Source organism: Canis lupus, chromosome 11 (assembly GCF_003254725.2).
Source record: "Canis lupus dingo isolate Sandy chromosome 11, ASM325472v2, whole genome shotgun sequence".
Lineage (NCBI taxonomy): Eukaryota > Metazoa > Chordata > Mammalia > Carnivora > Canidae > Canis > Canis lupus.
In genome coordinates this window covers 53,463,717-53,482,698 of record NC_064253.1, presented here as the reverse complement: position 1 = coordinate 53,482,698, position 18,982 = coordinate 53,463,717, and the positions used below count along the sequence as shown (strand labels likewise).

The 18,982-nt window shown below is 38.3% G+C and overlaps 1 protein-coding gene across 8 annotated transcripts in view; it reads right to left on the bottom strand.

Annotated features, from left to right (window-relative positions):
* FRMPD1 (FERM and PDZ domain containing 1) overlaps positions 1-18,982 on the bottom strand; it is a 150,124-nt gene that overhangs the window by 33,146 nt on the left and 97,996 nt on the right. For all 8 annotated transcript variants that reach the window (XM_035696949.2, XM_049116281.1, XM_049116284.1 and 5 more), the window contains 2 exons: positions 14,889-14,993; positions 232-389 (listed from right to left, as the gene is read on the bottom strand). In XM_035696949.2, the coding sequence (XP_035552842.1) occupies positions 232-389; positions 14,889-14,989 (259 nt within the window). In that variant the 5' untranslated portion in view covers positions 14,990-14,993. The remainder of the gene's footprint in view (positions 1-231; positions 390-14,888; positions 14,994-18,982) is intronic.

Genomic DNA, 18,982 nt, shown 5'->3' with positions numbered 1-18,982 from the left:
AGCCTGGGGTTCAGATCGGCAAGTGCACTTGGGGCTTCCTCCCTCTCTGCACCAAAGGAAGGTACAAAGCTCTAGACAGAATTAGGTCAGAATTAGATATGCCCTATCTAACCTCCTGGGATGGCATTTTCAAAATTATATTCTAGGACAGAGAGATGGGAAGAGATCCAGGGCTGTTTCTCCCCACCCTGAGAGGCCAAAATCCTTTCTTGTTTCCCAGTCAGCCCCTACCTGCTGTGACGGCCACCACTGTGAGGGGAAGGCTCTCAGAAATGTGAAATCCATAGTCCTGGAGGAGGGCATCTTTGTCTATTTTTACTGTGTGTTTCACAGGGGTGATGGTCTGGATTGGAATCCCTGCGGGCCCATCAGCTGCAGCAACTTTAGCCCTGGAAGAGAAGAAGTAATATAAAAAAGAAACAGAGGAGATTCTAGGTAATGGTCACAAACCAGGACAGCCCTAGGCATCCTGGTGGAGAAAGATGCAGAGCAGAGCACAGCTCAACTCTCCTCTTGACAGAGATAAGGCACAAATACCAGTAGATTAAAACATCCAGTAGAATGTAGCACCATGATAGAAAACAGAAGTATTGAAGTGCTATGGGCACTCAGAGAAGGGGGAGAGCAGTTCTAAGTTTGTGGGGTAGGGGATAAGGAATCAAGGAAAACATTCGCTACCTGGAAGAGGGGGCATTTGAGCTGCACCTTGAGAGATATCGAGGGCATATCTATACATCCCAGATCCAGGCATACAGAAGATATTCACCAGCCACTACTGAATGGATGGATGCATGGATGCATGGATGCATGGGTGCATGGATGAACAGCCAGCCATCAGGCAGGAGGCAGTGCTTCAGCAGAGGTACAGAAGAGGAAAAACAGGGACCATAAACAGGAACGAGGAATGTATCAGTTTGGATGCATAATGCTAATTCCATAGATGGATTGTTTCTTTGGTGATTTTTTTTCTTTTTTGCTTTAAGATGAATTTCACTTCCATTTCAACTTGGTAACTGTGAGGATTCCAATATGAAATCCCAGATAGTGAAGGTTCTCTCTATAATGATCTTTAAAAACATACATGTTCCCTATAAATCTAAAAGCAGGTAGGTTGAAAGTTGTATTTTCTCTCTCTCAAAACTACAATGCCAGTCATGAGCTATTTTCTCATTTGTCTGTAGCAAATGATTTTTCCCTCCTACAAGTCAGTGGTCCTTTCTGAGAAAGGTCAAATGGGGATGGGATGTGGTGTTTATTGTCATAATAAATAACAGACTGTGGAGGAATAACAGCACCCACGGGGCTCTGCATTTAAGCCCTATCATTTATTCTCATCCATTTAACAAATACTGTCAGGAACTCTGCCTAATGCAACAGGACCTCACTTATCTGAAAATCACCTGTCATTGATAATGACCTCCAATTTCAACAAGAATTGGGAAAGATAAAAAACTGCTCCATGGAGTCCAAATGCATGTGACAAACTCAAGTACAAAACCTCATGTACATTATCCATCAAGGAGTTCCTCACACCTCAGCTTAGAGCTGATGTAGGCTATTTGAACAGATGATGATCTGACTCCCCAGCTCAGAAGCAAAGAGGATTTCATCTATGCAAGCACATGCGTCATACTAAGAAGCGTCAGCAAATAGACCTCCTGAGAGGAAAGAAACAGAAAACTGAAAATGTGTAGTGAAAAAAGCTCATAGCCATTACTGATTTAAAAAAAAACACAAAACTTTAAAGCTATAAAAGGGCCTTTCCAAATAATAATATCCTATACCAAGTGTTAAAAATCACATTTACACTCTTTAAAAAAAAAAAAAACAACAACAGGAAAGATACTCTAGACACTACTTCTATTGAATATAGAGAAAATGCACATAATAGTTATCAGAGAAGGAAAAACAGTAAGACACATAATAAACACAGGAAATGGAAAAGTACCACTTGTTTTTAAATAAATGATGATATTACAACTAGAAAATGATCAACAAAGAGGCCTGCTGGTGCTAAAAAAGTAAGGTTAGTGGAGTTGCAGTATACAAACAAAAAACACAGCCTCAAAAAGTACTCGGTAACTCACTGAAACAGATTAGTTGAATGTGTATTAGGTGCTAGGCATTCTTTTTTCTTTTTAAGAATTTATTTATTTATTTAAAAGATTTTATTTATTTACTTGAGAGAGAGAGAGAGAGAGTGCGCGCACACAAGCAGGGGGAAGCAGCAGGCAGAGGGAGAGGGAGAAACAGATTCTCCACTGAGCAGAGAAACTGATACAGGGCTTGATCCTAGGACCCTGGGATCATGACCTGAGGTGAAGGCAGATGCTCAACTGACTAAGCCACTCAGGCACCCCTAAGATTTTATTTTTAAGTAATCTCTACACCCAACATAGAGCTTGAACCCACAATTCCAAGATCAAGAGTTGCATACTCCACTGACAGCCAGCCAGACACACCTAGGTGCTAAGTATTCTTAATAAGATGACGCACTCACTCTTTCTCTCAAAAATAAATAAACAAATCTTTAAAAGGGGGTGCCTAGGTGTCACAGTCAGTTGAATGTCTGACTCTTGGTTTCAACTCAGGGTGTTGTGAGATCCAGCCCTGCACTGGGCTCCACACTCAGTGTAGAGTCTGCTTGAGATTCTTTCCCCCTCTCCCTCTGCCCCCTTCTACTCATATGTGAGCTCTCTCTCTCTCTCTCAAATAAGTAAGTAAATAAATCTTAATGAATTGATGCAATAAAGGAATAACAAGTAATTGGGCTAAAGTTATGTTGGATTCCTGATTGGGAAAGACCAAATCTTAAAAAATAAAAATATAGAGTTCTAATCAAAAATATAGATTTAATACGTCAGTCAAAAATTCTTCCAGAATTTAAAAAAAACTTGATAAATTGAAGACAGCAATAGTAGCAGTAACAATGAGAATAATCATAAATAACATTTATTAAGCAATAACTATGTATTAGGGAGTGACCCAACTTATTTTCATAGTTCATTCACTTAACCCTCCTAACAAACTTATGAGGGAGATACAATGATTATCCCTATTTTATAGATAAGGATACTGAATCTTCCTTCAAGGGACTTTTGCTTAAAATCATGCAGCTGGAAATGGGCCCCTTTCTTCAAAGTTTCTGTGGCACAGCTTCTCAGACAGTGCTGGCCAAGTGGAATTTAATGCAAGCCACATATGTAAATGTGAGTTTTCTAACAGCCACATGAGAGAAGGAAAAAGAAACAGGTGAAATTAACTTTTACAATATATTTTTTAAATTTAATTTACAATATATTTTTATTTAATTCAATATATCCAAAATGCTATCATTTCATCATGTAGCCAATTAAAAAATTGGTATTTTGCACTCTTTTTTATATTAAGTCCTCAAAATCCAGTGTGATCTAAATCATATTTAGAGAACATTCAGTTTGGACACTATATTTTCACCAGAAATACTCAGACTTCATAAAATTTACAGCTTAAAAGTAAATTTTCATGCCCGAGTTATTCCAAACATACCTAAAATTTTCCAATAACTGAATTACCAGCCTTTGAATTTAAATTAATACATTTAAATAAAATGAAATATTCAGTCCCTTAATAACATATAAATAAATGCATATAACTTTTAAAACTTAGATAACAGGATAGGGGCACCTTGATGGCTCAGTCGGTTAAGCATCTGACTTTGGCTCAGGTCGAGATTTCAGGGTTCTGGGATCAAGTTCCGCATTGGGGGAGGGGGCGGTTTCCCACTCAGCAGGGAGTCTGCTTGTCTCTCTCTCTCTCAAGGAAAAAAGTAAGCCATAAAAGCTTATAATTTCTCCCTCATACACACAAAAATTAACTCCTGATGGATCATAGACCTCAATGTAAGAGCTAACATTATACTACTCTTAAGAGAAAATAAGGAGTAAATCTTTGTGACCTTGATATGATACCAAAAGCACAAGTAGTAACAAAAACACAGATACATTGAACTTCATCAAAATTAAAAATTCTTATGCTTCAAAGGACACAATTAAGGGGCACCTGGGTGACTCAGTCAGTTGAGCATCCAATTCTTGATTTTGGCTTAGCTCATGATCTTGGGATGCTGAAATCCAGTCCCATATCCAGCTCAGAGCTCAGGGCTGAGTCTTCTTGTGAATCTCTCTCTCCCTTTCTCTCTGCCCTTCCCCTGGCTCATGCTCTCTTTGTCTCTTTCTATCAACTCAATCAATCAATCAATCAATATTATTTTTTTAAGATTTTATTTATTCATGAAAGGCAGAGAGAGAGAGAGAGAGAGAGAGAGAGAGGCAGAGACACAGGCAGAGGGAGAAGCAGGCTCCCTGCAGGGAGCCCGATGTGGGACTCAATCCCAGGACTCCAGGATCATGCCCTGGGCCAAAGGCAGGTGCTAAACCGCTCAGCCACCCAGGGATCCCTAAATCTTTAAAAAAGGGATACAATTAAGAAAGTGAAAAACCCACAGAATGGGAAAAAAACATTTGTAAATCATGTATCTGATAACTGGAGCTAGAATATAAAGAATTCTTTTTTTTTTAAATTTTTATTTATTTATGATAGTCACACACACACACAGAGAGAGAGAGAGAGAGAGGCAGAGACATAGGCAGAGGGAGAAGCAGGCTCCATGCACCAGGAGCCCGATGTGGGATTCGATCTCGGGTCTCCAGGATCGCGCCCTGGGCCAAAGGCAGGCGCTAAACCCCTGCGCCACCCAGGGATCCCTAAAGAATTCTTATAAAAGAAAAATACCTCAATTAAAAAGTGGGCAAACATTTATGTGGACATTTCTACAATGAAGATACACCAACAACCAGTAAGTACATGAGAAGATGCTCAACATCATTAGCCATTATGAAAATGCAAATCAAAACCACAATGAGATACCACTTTATACCTACTGGGATGACCACAATCAGAAAGATAGGTCAAGCATTGACAACTATGTGGAGAAAAAGCAACCTTGATACCACCTGGCAGTTCCTCAAAAGACTAAATGCTAAATACCATATGACCCAGCAATGCCATTTCTACATATATCCCTAAGAGAAATGAAAACATATGTCCACATAAACTCACACACAAATGTTCATAGCAACAATATTCATAATAGCCCCAAAGTGGAAACAGCTCAGATGTACATCAACTGATGAAATGACGGGATCCCTGGGTGGTGTAGCTGTTTGGCGCCTGCCTTTGGCCCAGGGCACGATCCTGGAGACCCGGGATCGAATCCAACATCAGGCTCCCGGTGCATGGAGCCTGCTTCTCCCTCTGCCTATGTCTCTGCCTCTCTCTCTCTCTCTGTGTGACTATCATAAATAAATAAAAAATTTAAAAAAACAACTGATGAAATGACAAAGAAAATATTTCACTGCAGAATATTATTCGGCAATGAAAAGGAATGAAATATGAATGCATGGCTATAATATGGATACACTTGGAACACATTCTGCTAAGTGAAAAAAGCCAGCCACAAAAAAACACATACCATGTGACTCCACTTATGGGATATGTTCAGAAGAGGCAAATCTATAGAGACAAAGTAGTGGTTGCCTACGGCTGAAAGCAAGAGAATTCTGGAAAGAAATGGGGAATGACTGCCAATAGATATGGAGTTTTTTTAGGGTGAAAAAAATCTTCCAAAATGGATCGTGAGTACACTAAAAACCAATGATTGTATGCTTTAAGTAAGTGAGTTGTATGGTATGTAAATTGTATCTCAGTAAAACTGTTGAAAATAAGGTAAATCAGTTTAGTTTTTAAAAAGATTTTATTTATTTGAGAGAGAGAAAGTAAGACCATGAGCAGGGGGAGGGGCAGAGGCAGAGGGAGAGACAAGTAGACTCCTTGTTGAGCTTGGAGCCTGACACAAGGCATGATCCCAGGACCCCAACATCATGACCTGAGCCAAAGTCCAATGCTTAACCGACTTAGCCATCCAGGCGCCCCAAGATAAATCAGTTTAAAAAAATAAAATTCTGGGGGGAAAATGTTGTGATACAAATATATAAAAAATGGGCATAAATACATGGAGTAAAATACCGATTTTCACATGCTCAAAGCAAGTGAACTGACAACTTGCACATGAAGAAATAAAGCTGGTAAATAACATGAAAAATGTTATTAAAGAAGTACAATTGAAAGGGCTACAGAGTGCTATTACATGTCAAGTAAAGCACCAAATATAAATAAAAATATTAAAGCCCAATATGTGCGGGCCCTGGGATTTAAGGCTGACCTATCAATTGGCTATTCAATCTCTCTAGAAAATAATCAGGGAAATTGTAACATGAATTTAAAATGTGATCATTTTCTTTGACCTTCTGCTACTATTCAGACCGCCATTTCTCAAAGTGATAACCCCAAACAAAAACACAAATTATCTTACTAGATTATGAGTTCCTAAAAGACAAGGGTAGTATCTATTTATCTCTGTGTTCCCCAGGCCTGGCAAAGTCCTAGAATAGAATATGAACTCAAAATACCCTGCTTCTTAAATATTCAAAAATATTTATCACAACTTCATTTAGAATAGTGAAAAAAACTCAAAATAACTCAACAGAAGATGGACTTAGTAAAGAATTACTCCAAGACTCTACATCAATGAAATATCACAAGCCTCAGAACTTTAGACATACATGGAGACATAGCTTAGAACATACCCACTCAGAGCATCCTCTAAACTACAGTTCAGATTTACTTCCTAAGAAGAGCTTGGATTATTCTAGACCTAAATTCTCTGAGTGCTGAGTGAAGATCCTTTGCCCACAAGGAAGCATTTGTACTTATTAGATGAATGAATACCTGAGCAAAATACTGTATATAGAAATCATGAAACAAAACAGTACCTCAAATGATTGGCAAAGGTAAAAATGTATATATAACCATTAAAAAATAGCAGACAACTTGAATGGAAGTAACAAGAGTTCAATATTTGTCATTTTCCTTTGTTTGCTTAATTGGCTACACAGCTCAGCCCTATGAGGAATTAGGACTCATCTTCTCCATGTCCCAGAGCTCAGCAAATGGTATCATGAAAACTCCTGGGAATCATCCTTGATTATACCCCACTCTCATCCCTACTATCTGATCAGTCACAACACCAAAAGATCTCTAAAAATGTCCATTTCTATCTCCTCAGCCACCATTCAATTTCAGGTCTCCATTACCTGTCCTGCAGACAGCTTTCTCCAATAGTCTCTAAACTGGTCTCTTCATTTTTCACTTCTGTTTCTCCTGAATGCTTCTCCATCCAATACCCATATTGATTTTATAAATGCAACCTTGCTCAGATGTCTTCCTTGACGAAATGACCTCATCCAAAACCCCTTATATGGCTTAATACAGCTCCTGCCCACCACCCTAGCCTTGACCAACAAGCCATTCATTCTCCGATATTCTTGTTCCAGTCAAAGGAGTCTCCTTTGAGTTCCTCAAATACACTGGCCTTTGCACAAGCTCTTCCCTTTACCTAGAATCCTCCCCCAGCCCCATAACCCCTGATAGCACACACTCTCCAGAAATTTACCCAACATGCCCAACCCCTACTCTATCCTCTGGTTTGGGCAGAAATATCTCCTGTTGAACACACCCACAGAACATGTACATCTCTTTTAAAAATATAAATAATATTTGCAATGACCAATGTGAAGTCTCTTGTCCTCTCTAGACTATATAATTTGTGAGGCAAAAACCATGTCTTTTTTGTCCCATGTGCTAAATTCAAAGCTAGGCATAGAGTAAGGGTTATTAATGTATGGAGAATAAAAGAAAAAAAACAAACCATACTGCACAGTTAAAATAGAATCCATTTTGATGTTTTTCAAATGTGTAGTCTTTAGTTATCTGACTTTTCCCTTTGGAAGGGTACATTCCTCAACAATAGTAGACAAACAAGGCTCCACTGTGTTGACTTATCTCTGCACAGTGTCAGTGGCTTTGGCCCAAAGTCTGCATTTGACATTTTCCCCAAAGGCCATGTTTCAGCTTTTGTTTGGAAAGGGATTGTTTGAGAACATGACCAAACTGTGGCTTCTCATCACAAAGAGTGTTTAATATTTGACAGGGAGCTGAAGGAAATGCTCTCTGCTGCAAAATTTGATTTAAGATGCTCTGAAGCATCTTATAAATATCGAACTGAGCACTGATAATCCAAAAACCTATGTCTGGTTCCTTTGTAACAGCTTCAAACCATAAATCTGAGATCATTCTGATGATTTTACATTGAAACAGAATAAGACCTGAGGGCACACTAGTGGAATTCCTGTCCGATAAATGAATCTAGCCTACAGTAGGACTAGAAAAAAAATTACATTTACCATGAAAGTAGTCTCAAATAGACAAATTCTATATTTCATGGGTTATTAGTTCACACCGAACTGATCAACACTGAAAACGAAAAAATACCACATGGAAATAGATTATGCTTCCGATATTCTGTGGCTTTTTATCTGTTCTCTAATAGATCAGAAAATATATTTTATTCTATCCTGTAACAACAAAGAATTCATTTTTGAGGGCCAGCAGGATGTGGAGAAACTATTTTGAATCAATGTTTAAACACTGTATTAGATGTTCAGCTTGAGTGATTTTAAAAGCTAAAGTCTGGTATAAGCTGAATTTTTAATCTAAAGTTTATTTAAAGAAAGCAGAAATAGAGGGAGCAGTCCATACCAGAAAGAAATGTAGCATGTAGTCATAATCATAGGACTATGCTTATGACAGTTTCTAGGGACTATGCAACGAAGAGACTGTGAATATTGTGTCATAGGGTGAAGGCCTACAGTTGAGAGAAGCAATTATTCTATTATTACTTTAAAAAGGAGATTCAGAAGATGACGGCAATTCTGAAAATGCAGTGCAAGAGCCTTCCAGCCTGTTCTCAGATCTTCCCACTTTTGCTCATAGGTCAAGAAGCAAAAATTGATACCTGAAGTGGTCTTTCTACATCATAGGAATATCAAAAAGGCCAAATAAGGCCATCCCTATAATTAGTAAATAGTCTTTTTATGGTTGTAGTGAAAAAGTACATTTGGAAAACATGTAAAACAAACAGGGAGGGCTTCTGACATTGAGATGCCACAATACACATGCAGTGCACACAGGTAGGTGTGTGCACATGTGCTTGTGTATGTGCGTGGATGTGTGCACATGTCTGCAACGTGTGCATGTGTGTTCATTAATATTAAGATTCAAGGTAAGTTGAGAAATCTTTCTTAAGCCTTGAGGATAGAACCAAGCACCAAGCTGCATTAACCTCTTCATGTTTCTTAAATCTTGCTCTATAAAACTAATACTTCTAGATGAAGCATAAGAGAATTCAGTAAATCTTATGCTGGGTTGTTTTTTTATTAGGATTTTATTTATTTATTCATGAGACACACAGACAGAGGCAGAGACATAGGCAGAAGGATAAGCATGGTCCCCTCAGGGAGCCTGATGCAGGACTTGATTCTGGGACCCCAGGATCACACCCTGAGCTGAAGGCAGATGCTCAACCACTGAGCAACCCAGGCATCCCTGGGTTGTTTTAATAATATAGTAAAATTATTCTAAAGTTTATATGCAGAAATTGCAAGTAAGGGTAAAAAAATAGAAAATTTATTACAGGGGTGTGAAAACAAGCAGATCAATGCTTCAGAATAGTTAGCCTAGAAAGAGATCCAATTTCCGACTCACAGAAGAATTTCATAATGATAAAAAAAGGAGTCATAAATCATTGAAGAAAGGAAAGATCACTCACAGTCAATGGTGATGGAAATAACTACTTACTGTTTTGGGAAAAATCAAGCCAGTTCTTTATCTCATAGCCTATACTAAAACTCCAAATTAAAGAACTAAATGTAAGATATTTTTAAGCTATTAAATTAAATGGGAAATTAATTAATTATGGGATGAAGATTTTCTAAGCTTAGAAGGAATCAAATAAATCATCAAGAAAATAACATTTAACTACATAAAAGCCAAAACTTTCATAGGAGGGAAAAAATGGTATAATTAAGTGGAAAAGTATACAATTATCTAAATCTTCCTTATGTTATTATTTCTATAGCTATCCAGAGCTATTAAAAAGATGACAATTGGGCAGCCCCGGTGGCCTGGCAATTTGATGCCACCTTCGGCCTGGGGTGTGATCCTGGAAACCGGGGATCGAGTCCCACATTAGGCTCCCTGCATGGAGCCTGCTTCTCCCTCTGCCTGTCTCTCTCTCTCTATGTCTGTCATTAAAAAAAAAAAAAAAGATGACAATTTAGTTCAATGCAAAATGCTTAAAAAATAGGTAATGATGTAATGTCACTATGTTGCAGCTCTTAAGTAGATTTTATTGATTATTATTTTTTAAAGACTTATTGATTTATTCATGAGAGACAGAGAGAGACAGAGAGAGAGAGGCAGAGACATAGGCAGAGGGAGAAGCAGGCTCCCCAGAGGGAGTCCAGTGAGGGACTCGATCCCAGATTCTGGGATCATGCTCTGAGCCTAAGGCAGACGCTCACCACTGAGCCACTCAGGCATCCCTTTATTGCATTATTTATACAGAAATTCAAAACACGTTACAGTGACCATTTAATGGGTTAGGTATTTGGAAAAGAGCAATGACACTATACATGCTATTTTTATGTTGGAATATGAACATAGGTAGTGACAGTAGTCATCTTCACCACATCTGCATGATTTTGCACTCTTATAAGTTTCATTAGGCTTGTACCTATCCGAGCATGTGCACTTCATTCTGAGCACCACTGTCTGAATTTGACTGATTATAATAATAACCATCCACTGAAACTTAATTGAAATTTAAGAAATCCAAAGCAACTTTGAAAGTTGGCACAGGCATACCTCCAGAGAAAAACACCTGTTTTATGATGCATTACAAAGCTCTAATAGAACCCTAGGTCCTTAAAAGTTATCAATCTGTTCAGCAATATTTGGAAATGTAAATGGCTATTTTGACTAATTTGCTCCTAAACAATTAAATTAGAGTCAGAAATAAAGCTTAAATTTTATGGGGAAAAAATGGCAATTACCAGTAAAGGAAGTAAAAAGAGGCTGAAATGATTGGAAGTCTGGAAAAAAAAAATAACAGGATTGTTAAAAGGTGCATGTAAAATTATATGACTGCAGATGAACTTCTAGGTTTCTTTATTCTGGACTAGAAAAAAACATGTTAATGTACTTCTTTCTTTTCTTGCTCTGGCTGTCAAAACCTCAGATCCCCGTTAGTACTCAAATGTTAAATCCTACATCTAATAGGTTAACAATGTATAGCATTTCAGTTTATTTAAAATTTTCTACATGTTTTAAAACTATAAGCCATCAAAAATTTTCTTTGGAAGAAGGAAGGACCTAAAATTTTGTTTTTAAGATTTTTTTTTATTTGAGAAAGAACACAAGAGAGAGAACATGAGTAGGGGAGAGGGGCCGAGGGAGAAGCAGACTCCCCACTGAGTTCTGATGTGGGGCTCCATCCCAGGACCCTGGGATTATAACCTGAGCTTAAGGCAGAAGCTTAATTCTGAATCACCCAGGCATCCCTAAATGTATTTTAATAAATAATATAATTCCTCATTATGAAAGTCCTTAATCAATAAAAATCTATTGGACATCTATTAGATACCACATACTCTTCCAGGGCTGATGATACTTTGTGAAACAAAACAGTTGTGATCCTTGGTCTCATATGTGGAAGGTAAGTTGAAAGGAGAAAGGCCATATAATAAACAGGAGATGGAGGGTAGACAATAAACAAGTTATCAATGGATCTATTATTATAAGTGTTATGAGGGCTAATTATTCTGAAAGGAACAAAGAGGAGAACCTGCTATGCCAAGGAAGCAGGAAGAACAAAATGAGGTTGGAGAGCTAGGCTGGGGCCAGATCATAAAGGCACTGGTAGGCTGTGGCACAATGGCAGGTGCATGGAAGGTGAGTATGTGGGACACGAGTGGTGTGTATTGAAAAGTCCACACAGCTTCTTGGTAGAGAATAGGCTGGATCAGACAAAGAGTTAAGTGACCATGGCAGTGCCCCCAGAGACAGAGAGGTGGATAGACCTGAGATATGTTTGAAGGTGAATTGATAGCTGCTGATAAGGTGGGTGCAGAGTGTGAGTAAGAGAACAAGTCAGGATGACTTGTTCTTAAGCAGCTGGTGGTGGATGGTACCATTTGCTCCACTCTGGGAAATTGAATTATTTACCCCAAACTTAGCTGCTCAACTCTTGATCACTTTCAAGTCATCTGAGGACCCCAAGAACCCACCCTATATAAAGGTTGTGAGATTAGAAATGAGAAGCAATTTAGACAAGGCTAAATTGATCCTAGAAACACAGAAATGATGTCTTCCATGCATATTTCCAGGAACCTTTCCCTCTTTTGCTCCTCTTTCTCAAGCACTTGGAAAATATGACTGTCCAGACACATGGAAAGATGCTCAACATCATTAACCATCAGGAAAATGCAAATCAAAACCACAGTGAGATCCCACCTCGCTCACACTAGGAGGGCCACAACAGAAAAGAGAGATAAAAACAAGAATCGACAAGGATGTGGAGGCATGGCACCCTTGTACACTGCTGGTGCAAATGTAAAATGGTACAGCCACTTTGGAAAACAGTCTGGCAGTTCCTCGAGAGATTAAATATTGAATTACCATGTGACTCATCTATACTACTCCCAAGTATATACCCAAGAGAAATGAAAACATATGTTCAAACAAAAACTTGTACACACCTGTTCATAGGAGCATTATTCATAATAGCCCCAAAGTGGAAACAACCCAAGTGTATATTAATTGATGAACAGACAAGGAAAATATTTCATAATGGAATATTATTTGGTAATAAAAATGAAACACTGATCCATGCTATAACATGGATGAACCTTGACCACAGAAGGTGAAGTGAAAGAAGCCAGGCACAAAAGACCACATATTATATGATTCTGTTTATGTGAAATAACCAGAATAGGCAAATCTATGAAGATAGAAACTACATGAGTGGTTCCCTGGGGATGGGAGAAGGGCAAATGAGGAGTGACTGCTAATGGGTATGATGTTTCTTTCTGTGGTATTGAAAATGTTCTAAAATTGGATTGTGGTGATTGTTGTACAATCCTGTACATATACTAAATATATACTAAAAATCACTGACTTGTATATGTTTAGTGGATAAACTTCATGATATGTAAGTATATCTCAAATAAGATGTTGGATAAAACAACCTCCTACAGGTCAATGTCATCTTTTATTTACATTCCGTGGCAAAAGCAGGATATTACAGAGTACCAACATCAAATATTTAGGCAAAAGTTAAAGTTACACAGGTCTCTTTTCTGCAGGAATTCATAGAGCTAAAATGCACTGTGCAAAATGAAAGCAGAGGTGGGTAGGAGTGGAATATGGTCCGTGTCACTTCCAAACTTTAGTGGAATAGCATAAGACGGGACTAGGTTTTATAGAAGCCACTTTAGGAAGCAACGCACCTAGCAGTTTCCCCACTCACCATCAAGTACTACTTGACTACATGCAATCAATCTCCTGGAGCTCAATCACCTCTGGGTCATAGAGACGAAGCCAATACTGTCCCTGTGCTCAAAGCTTACTGTCCATGAGGAAAAAAAGAGATGTGCTCAAATAGGTTGAACACACCAGGTGGAGCATGATGCCGATGCTACCAGTCAAATACTATGGGGTCCCATGGGAATGGTCAAGTCTAGCTATGGTTTGGGGAACACTTCCTGGAAGATCGAGTATTTCAGCCAGATCTTGAGCAGCAGGTATGTTCCATATGCATGAAGTTGGGAGGAAAGGATCTGGCACAAGAGCTCTGATCTAAGGGATGAGAGGAGAAGAAGGGGTGCTTGGAGTAGGGAAACAATGAATAGTTCCTTTTAGCTGGAGTATGATGGAAGCCCAGCAGTAAGACAGACAGCTGTAAAGGACTAGGTCAATCATGGAAAGCATTGAATGCCAAACCAAAAATGTTTATCCTCTAAGAACAAGGAACTTATCAACAATTTCTGAACAGGGGATGGAGATGATCTTAAACGAGTCATTCTCTGAGCCTCAGGTATTTCAACTGTAACACAGGGCTAACCCTACCAGCTTTATCTCACTGCTGTGTGTGAGGATCTGAGCACTTGACTGCAGGGCAGCCCGGTCCTGAGCAAGGTTTATCGCTCAGCAGCACAACAGCTGTTTCCAGTTCCTTTGGAAGACTGTGAGTCTCAGAAACACCTGACACATGATATTTCATCTCTGTGGCAGGGCCAGATGGGAAATCTGAGATGGAAAATGAACACTTCGAAACAGAACATATTTTAAGTTCTCCTGTAGCAGTCAAATCAGATCTGTATTTGATTTCATTTTATTTTGTTTAGAATGAAATAGGGACTGCAAGGAAGGAACAGCTGCTGGAAACAAAGATGGGGAAAGAGTATAAATAGTAGACTGCCTGACCCTTGCATCAAGTACTAAGACAAGAGGTGTGTCTGTGAGACACAGCTTGAGTGAGTGTTTACAAGTGTATGAGTGAGTGTATATTCCAGAAAGCAGATGCACACATGAGTATGTATGAGTGTGTCTGTTTGTATAAGTTCATTTGTGTGCGAGTGTTTGTCTCTGGGAATGTGTGTATGAGTTTGGTGTGAGCGTACATTGTGGGTGTGTGTGGAGAGACAAAGAGGGAAGAGTTGGATGGGGGATAGACAGGCACTCCAGCAAAATTGCCAATCTCTTTATGCCTTCCTCACCGTATGGTGTAAGTACAAAGCAAACTGGAGATAGCAATCCCTGGTGTTGCAAAATCTCCTCCCACAGGGACACCAAATCTTTGACAGAAATCTCTGCTAGCCCAGGAGCCTTACCGGGCTGAGCTGTCCCGCGAACGTCGTAGCCATCTTGCCACCATTTGTTCTATTCTGTGTGCTTTCCGTGTCTGGAATAAACTGGTCTCCACCTCTTCCATTTACCTAAAAAGAAGAAGAGCTTTCTTAAGAAGCTAACCAAATATTTGGAAGAGGATTCTGACAAATCATTGTGATGTTTCCTGTATTTGCCCATTTAATGACATGCTGATCAAATAACTGGGGTTCTCTGTCTTTGAAATTAACATAAACAAGTCCTCAATGTTCCTGGAGTGAACAAGTTTATAGCAGCCCTCTGCTTAAGGAGTCCATGGTCTTGTGGGAAACACATTCACTTTTCACGTCTTAAAGAGTTAAAGATAAGGACTAGGGAAGAAAATAGAGACGGTTTCTCAAACTGTGACTATGGCCTATCATAAGAAACACACCTTGCCACATGACACTGCCTGCTGCCCCCAACTACGCATGCATCCCTAGACAGCACAGCTTAGTTTTGCCTGCATTGGGAGTTGCATGTACATGGAAGCATTCTAATCACACTGTGCCTATTCTGCTGATTGTTGCTTCTTTTGCTGAATATTTTGAATTTTTGAATAGGATAATTTATTTGTAGAATTCAAACCCTAAACTGTACAAAGAAGATATACATTATTATGTTGTGCACTTAAAAACTTATTAAGAAGGCAGATTTCATGTTAAGTGTGTTCTTGCCAAAATAATTTTATTTATTTATTTAGAGATCTTATTTATTTGAGAGAAAGAGAGGGAGAGCACAGAGGGAGAGGGAGAACCAGATTCCCTGCTGAGTAGGGAGCCTGATGTGGGACTCAATCCCAGGACTTTGAAATCATTACCTGAGCTGAATCAGGAAAATGTTTAACCTACTGAGCCACCCACGCTTCCCAAAATAATTTTAAAAGGACAGTCAAAAGTCTCCCTTCTGTGCTGTTCCCATACAGCTAATTCCCACACTCATTCATAATCACTGCTCTCTTTTTTCTTTACAAAGTTTATATAAACAAATATAAACAAAGATTTCATTTGTCCTCCTCTTAATAACACAGAGGATAGTATATCATACACCTTGTTCTGCACTGTGCTTTCTTCTTTTTCTAAAAAAATTTATTTATTTATTCATTCAGAGAGAGAGAGAGAGAGAGAGAGAGAGAGAGAGACAGGCAGAGACACAGGCAGAGGGAGAAGCGGGCTCCATGCAGGGAGCCCGACATGGGACTCGACCCCGGGTCTCCAGGATCACGCTCCGGGCTGCAGGCAGCGCTAAACCGCTGCACCACCGGGGCTGCCCCAGTGTGCTTTCTTCTTAAAATATATATCCTTGGTATCTTTCCACATTGATACATAAAATGCTTCTTCATTCTTTTTGACAACCCCTAAGTATTATACTGTATGAATGTACTGTAATTTAAAAAGTAGTCCTCTCTTGATAGGCATTTGGATTACTGCCAATCATTTACTATTATAAATAATGATGTAATGGATTATGTTGCACATATATCATTTCTGCATGTATGTGATTATGTATCTGGATAAGTTCCCAAATTGAATCGCTAGGTCAAAAGTTATATGCATTTGTGCTTTGATAGGTATTGTCAAGTTACCAAGAAAACGACACACGTGCTTGAGATTAAAGTTTTATAAAACAGTATATATTTTTCTATTCTAATTTATTTCACTTTTTAAAATACTGGTTTCAATTCACCAAATTAATTTCACAACTCAGTAAATATCCACACAAAGTAAGATATGACATTAGGGGAAATAAAGATATGACATTGGGAAATAACTATGGATACAGAGAAAATAAAAATGAATTATAAGAGATTATATTGCTTAACACTACACAAATACATTTTAAAACCTTGATGACACAGTGGTTTGTAAAGAAAAGATAAATGATATGAGATAACCCTTTAAGACACAGAATCTAAAAATACAATTACCATAGAAGAGAAAGTTGATAAAGAGCCACCCCTACAAAAAAGTTTTAGGCATGGACAGATTCAAAGGTGAATCCTTACAAATCTATAAGATGTGCCTCACTCTGATAATTTTTTTATTTTAAATATAATCTTTTTATTTTGGAATAATTTTAGATGTATAAAACAGTTGCAGAGAAAATACAGGGAGTTCCCACATATCCTTCATTCAGCTTTCCCTAACATTAACATCTTACATAGTCGTTGTATCTTTATCAAAATTAACACTAGTCCAATATTAGCTAAACTCTAGACTTTATTCAGATTTCACCAGTTTTTCCATTAATGTTCCTTTTCTGTTCCAGGGTCCAATCCTGGATACCACATTACTTTTAACCAGCTTAGTTTATTTTTCCCCAAATGCTATTTTCACTATTCTAGAGCATAAACATGGAAAGTTCCCAAAATCTTTTTGAATAGCCAGTAGAACATTGATACTAATTCTGATAAAAACAGTACAATAAAATAAAAATACAATCTCTCTTGTGAATATCAAAGTAAATAAACAAAATGTTGCAAATAGAATCTATCAGCAATTAACAGAGTAATAGTGGGATCTGCCCAGGAGTGCACTAACCAGGGCATAAAAAAATGAAAGCAGGACACCCAACCTGACCTTGAAAGTGGGAGATTTACACTTTTCAGTTAAATGGCAGCCAAATACAAATTAATGGGCAAAAAACAAGCTACAAGCAAAAATAAATTCCATTTACATTCAAGGATGTGTCAGTCTGGCTTTCTTCTACAGTAGGGACATCAGACCTGAATGCTGTCTTCAGTTCTAGACAGTTCACTGTTTTAAAATTATAAATTTAGGGATCCCTGAGTGGCGCAGCGGTTTAGCGCCTGCCTTTGGCCCAGGGCGCGATCCTGGAGACCCGGGATCGAATCCCACGTCAGGCTCCCGGTGCATGGAGCCTGCTTCTCCCTCTGCCTGTGTCTCTGCCTCTCTCTCTCTCTCTCTGTGACTATCATAAATAAAAATTAAAAAAAAAAATAAAATTATAAATTTAATGCCTGATCATGCATTGAAATCTATTATTCAGTGAAACCCACACAACATACAAAGTTCCTTACAGATGAATATAAGATTTCTAATTAAACACAGTGAATTCAAACTATGTCTTAATTTTTCCTTTCCCAAACCTTATAAATTCCAGCAAAGGAATATAAAGGGGATTAAACCCATTGAATAAGGAAAAACAAAACAAGAGAGAAGATGATAGATGAGAGATGTAGACAATTTTGGGAAGATAGAAACTATTCAGAGAAGAGGAAACAGAAACCTATGTGCTTTTACAGAGGGGTTCTGATGAAAAATGAGCTGATTCTCCCCCAAGATGGCCCAAGAACTAGAGGCAACAGGTATGGGAGAAAGCAGAGATGAAGCATAGGGCTGGAAATATGAAAATGGATTTCTATAAGCAGCAATTTTGTTCAAAGTCCCCAGCCCATGCCACTTGCCAACCTAGACAACCATCCCTTCTCCACCATACTAGAGACAAGAGGCTTATTATCTGGAGAAATCAAACCAGAGAGGCTCCAGAATTAGGGAGACCAGGCACAATAGAGACTCCAGGATTGAAAATAGAAGGATTAAGTAAAACTCTTCTTACTGAATGACAAGATTTTTGGTCTTTTCCTTTGCCCAGTTTCCCAAATACTGGCAGCTAAGACCATAAATACCAAGCAAAAGACTAGATAATTCTTTTCTGGAGAATTAAAAAGAACCATAGGAAAGACGTTCAGATATTGACACTTCTGGCAACTTGCTGCCTGATCATGCATTGAAATCTATTATGCAGTGAAGCCCACACAACATACAAAGTTTCTTACATATGAATTATATTGGAGAAAAGCCATTATTATGAAAAACATATCACACAGAAGAACTCAGAAGAAACAGACAATGCAGGAAACAGAATGAAAATATTATAGATCCTTAAAAAGATATTACATCCATGAAACAAGAAGAAGATTTTCTTTGAAAAAGGGAGAAAAGAATGAGAACCCTTGAACATTAAATATAAGATAGCTAGAATTTAAAAGTTTAATTAAAAAGTTAAGAGTGTCAGTGAAGTCTATGAAATATTGAGG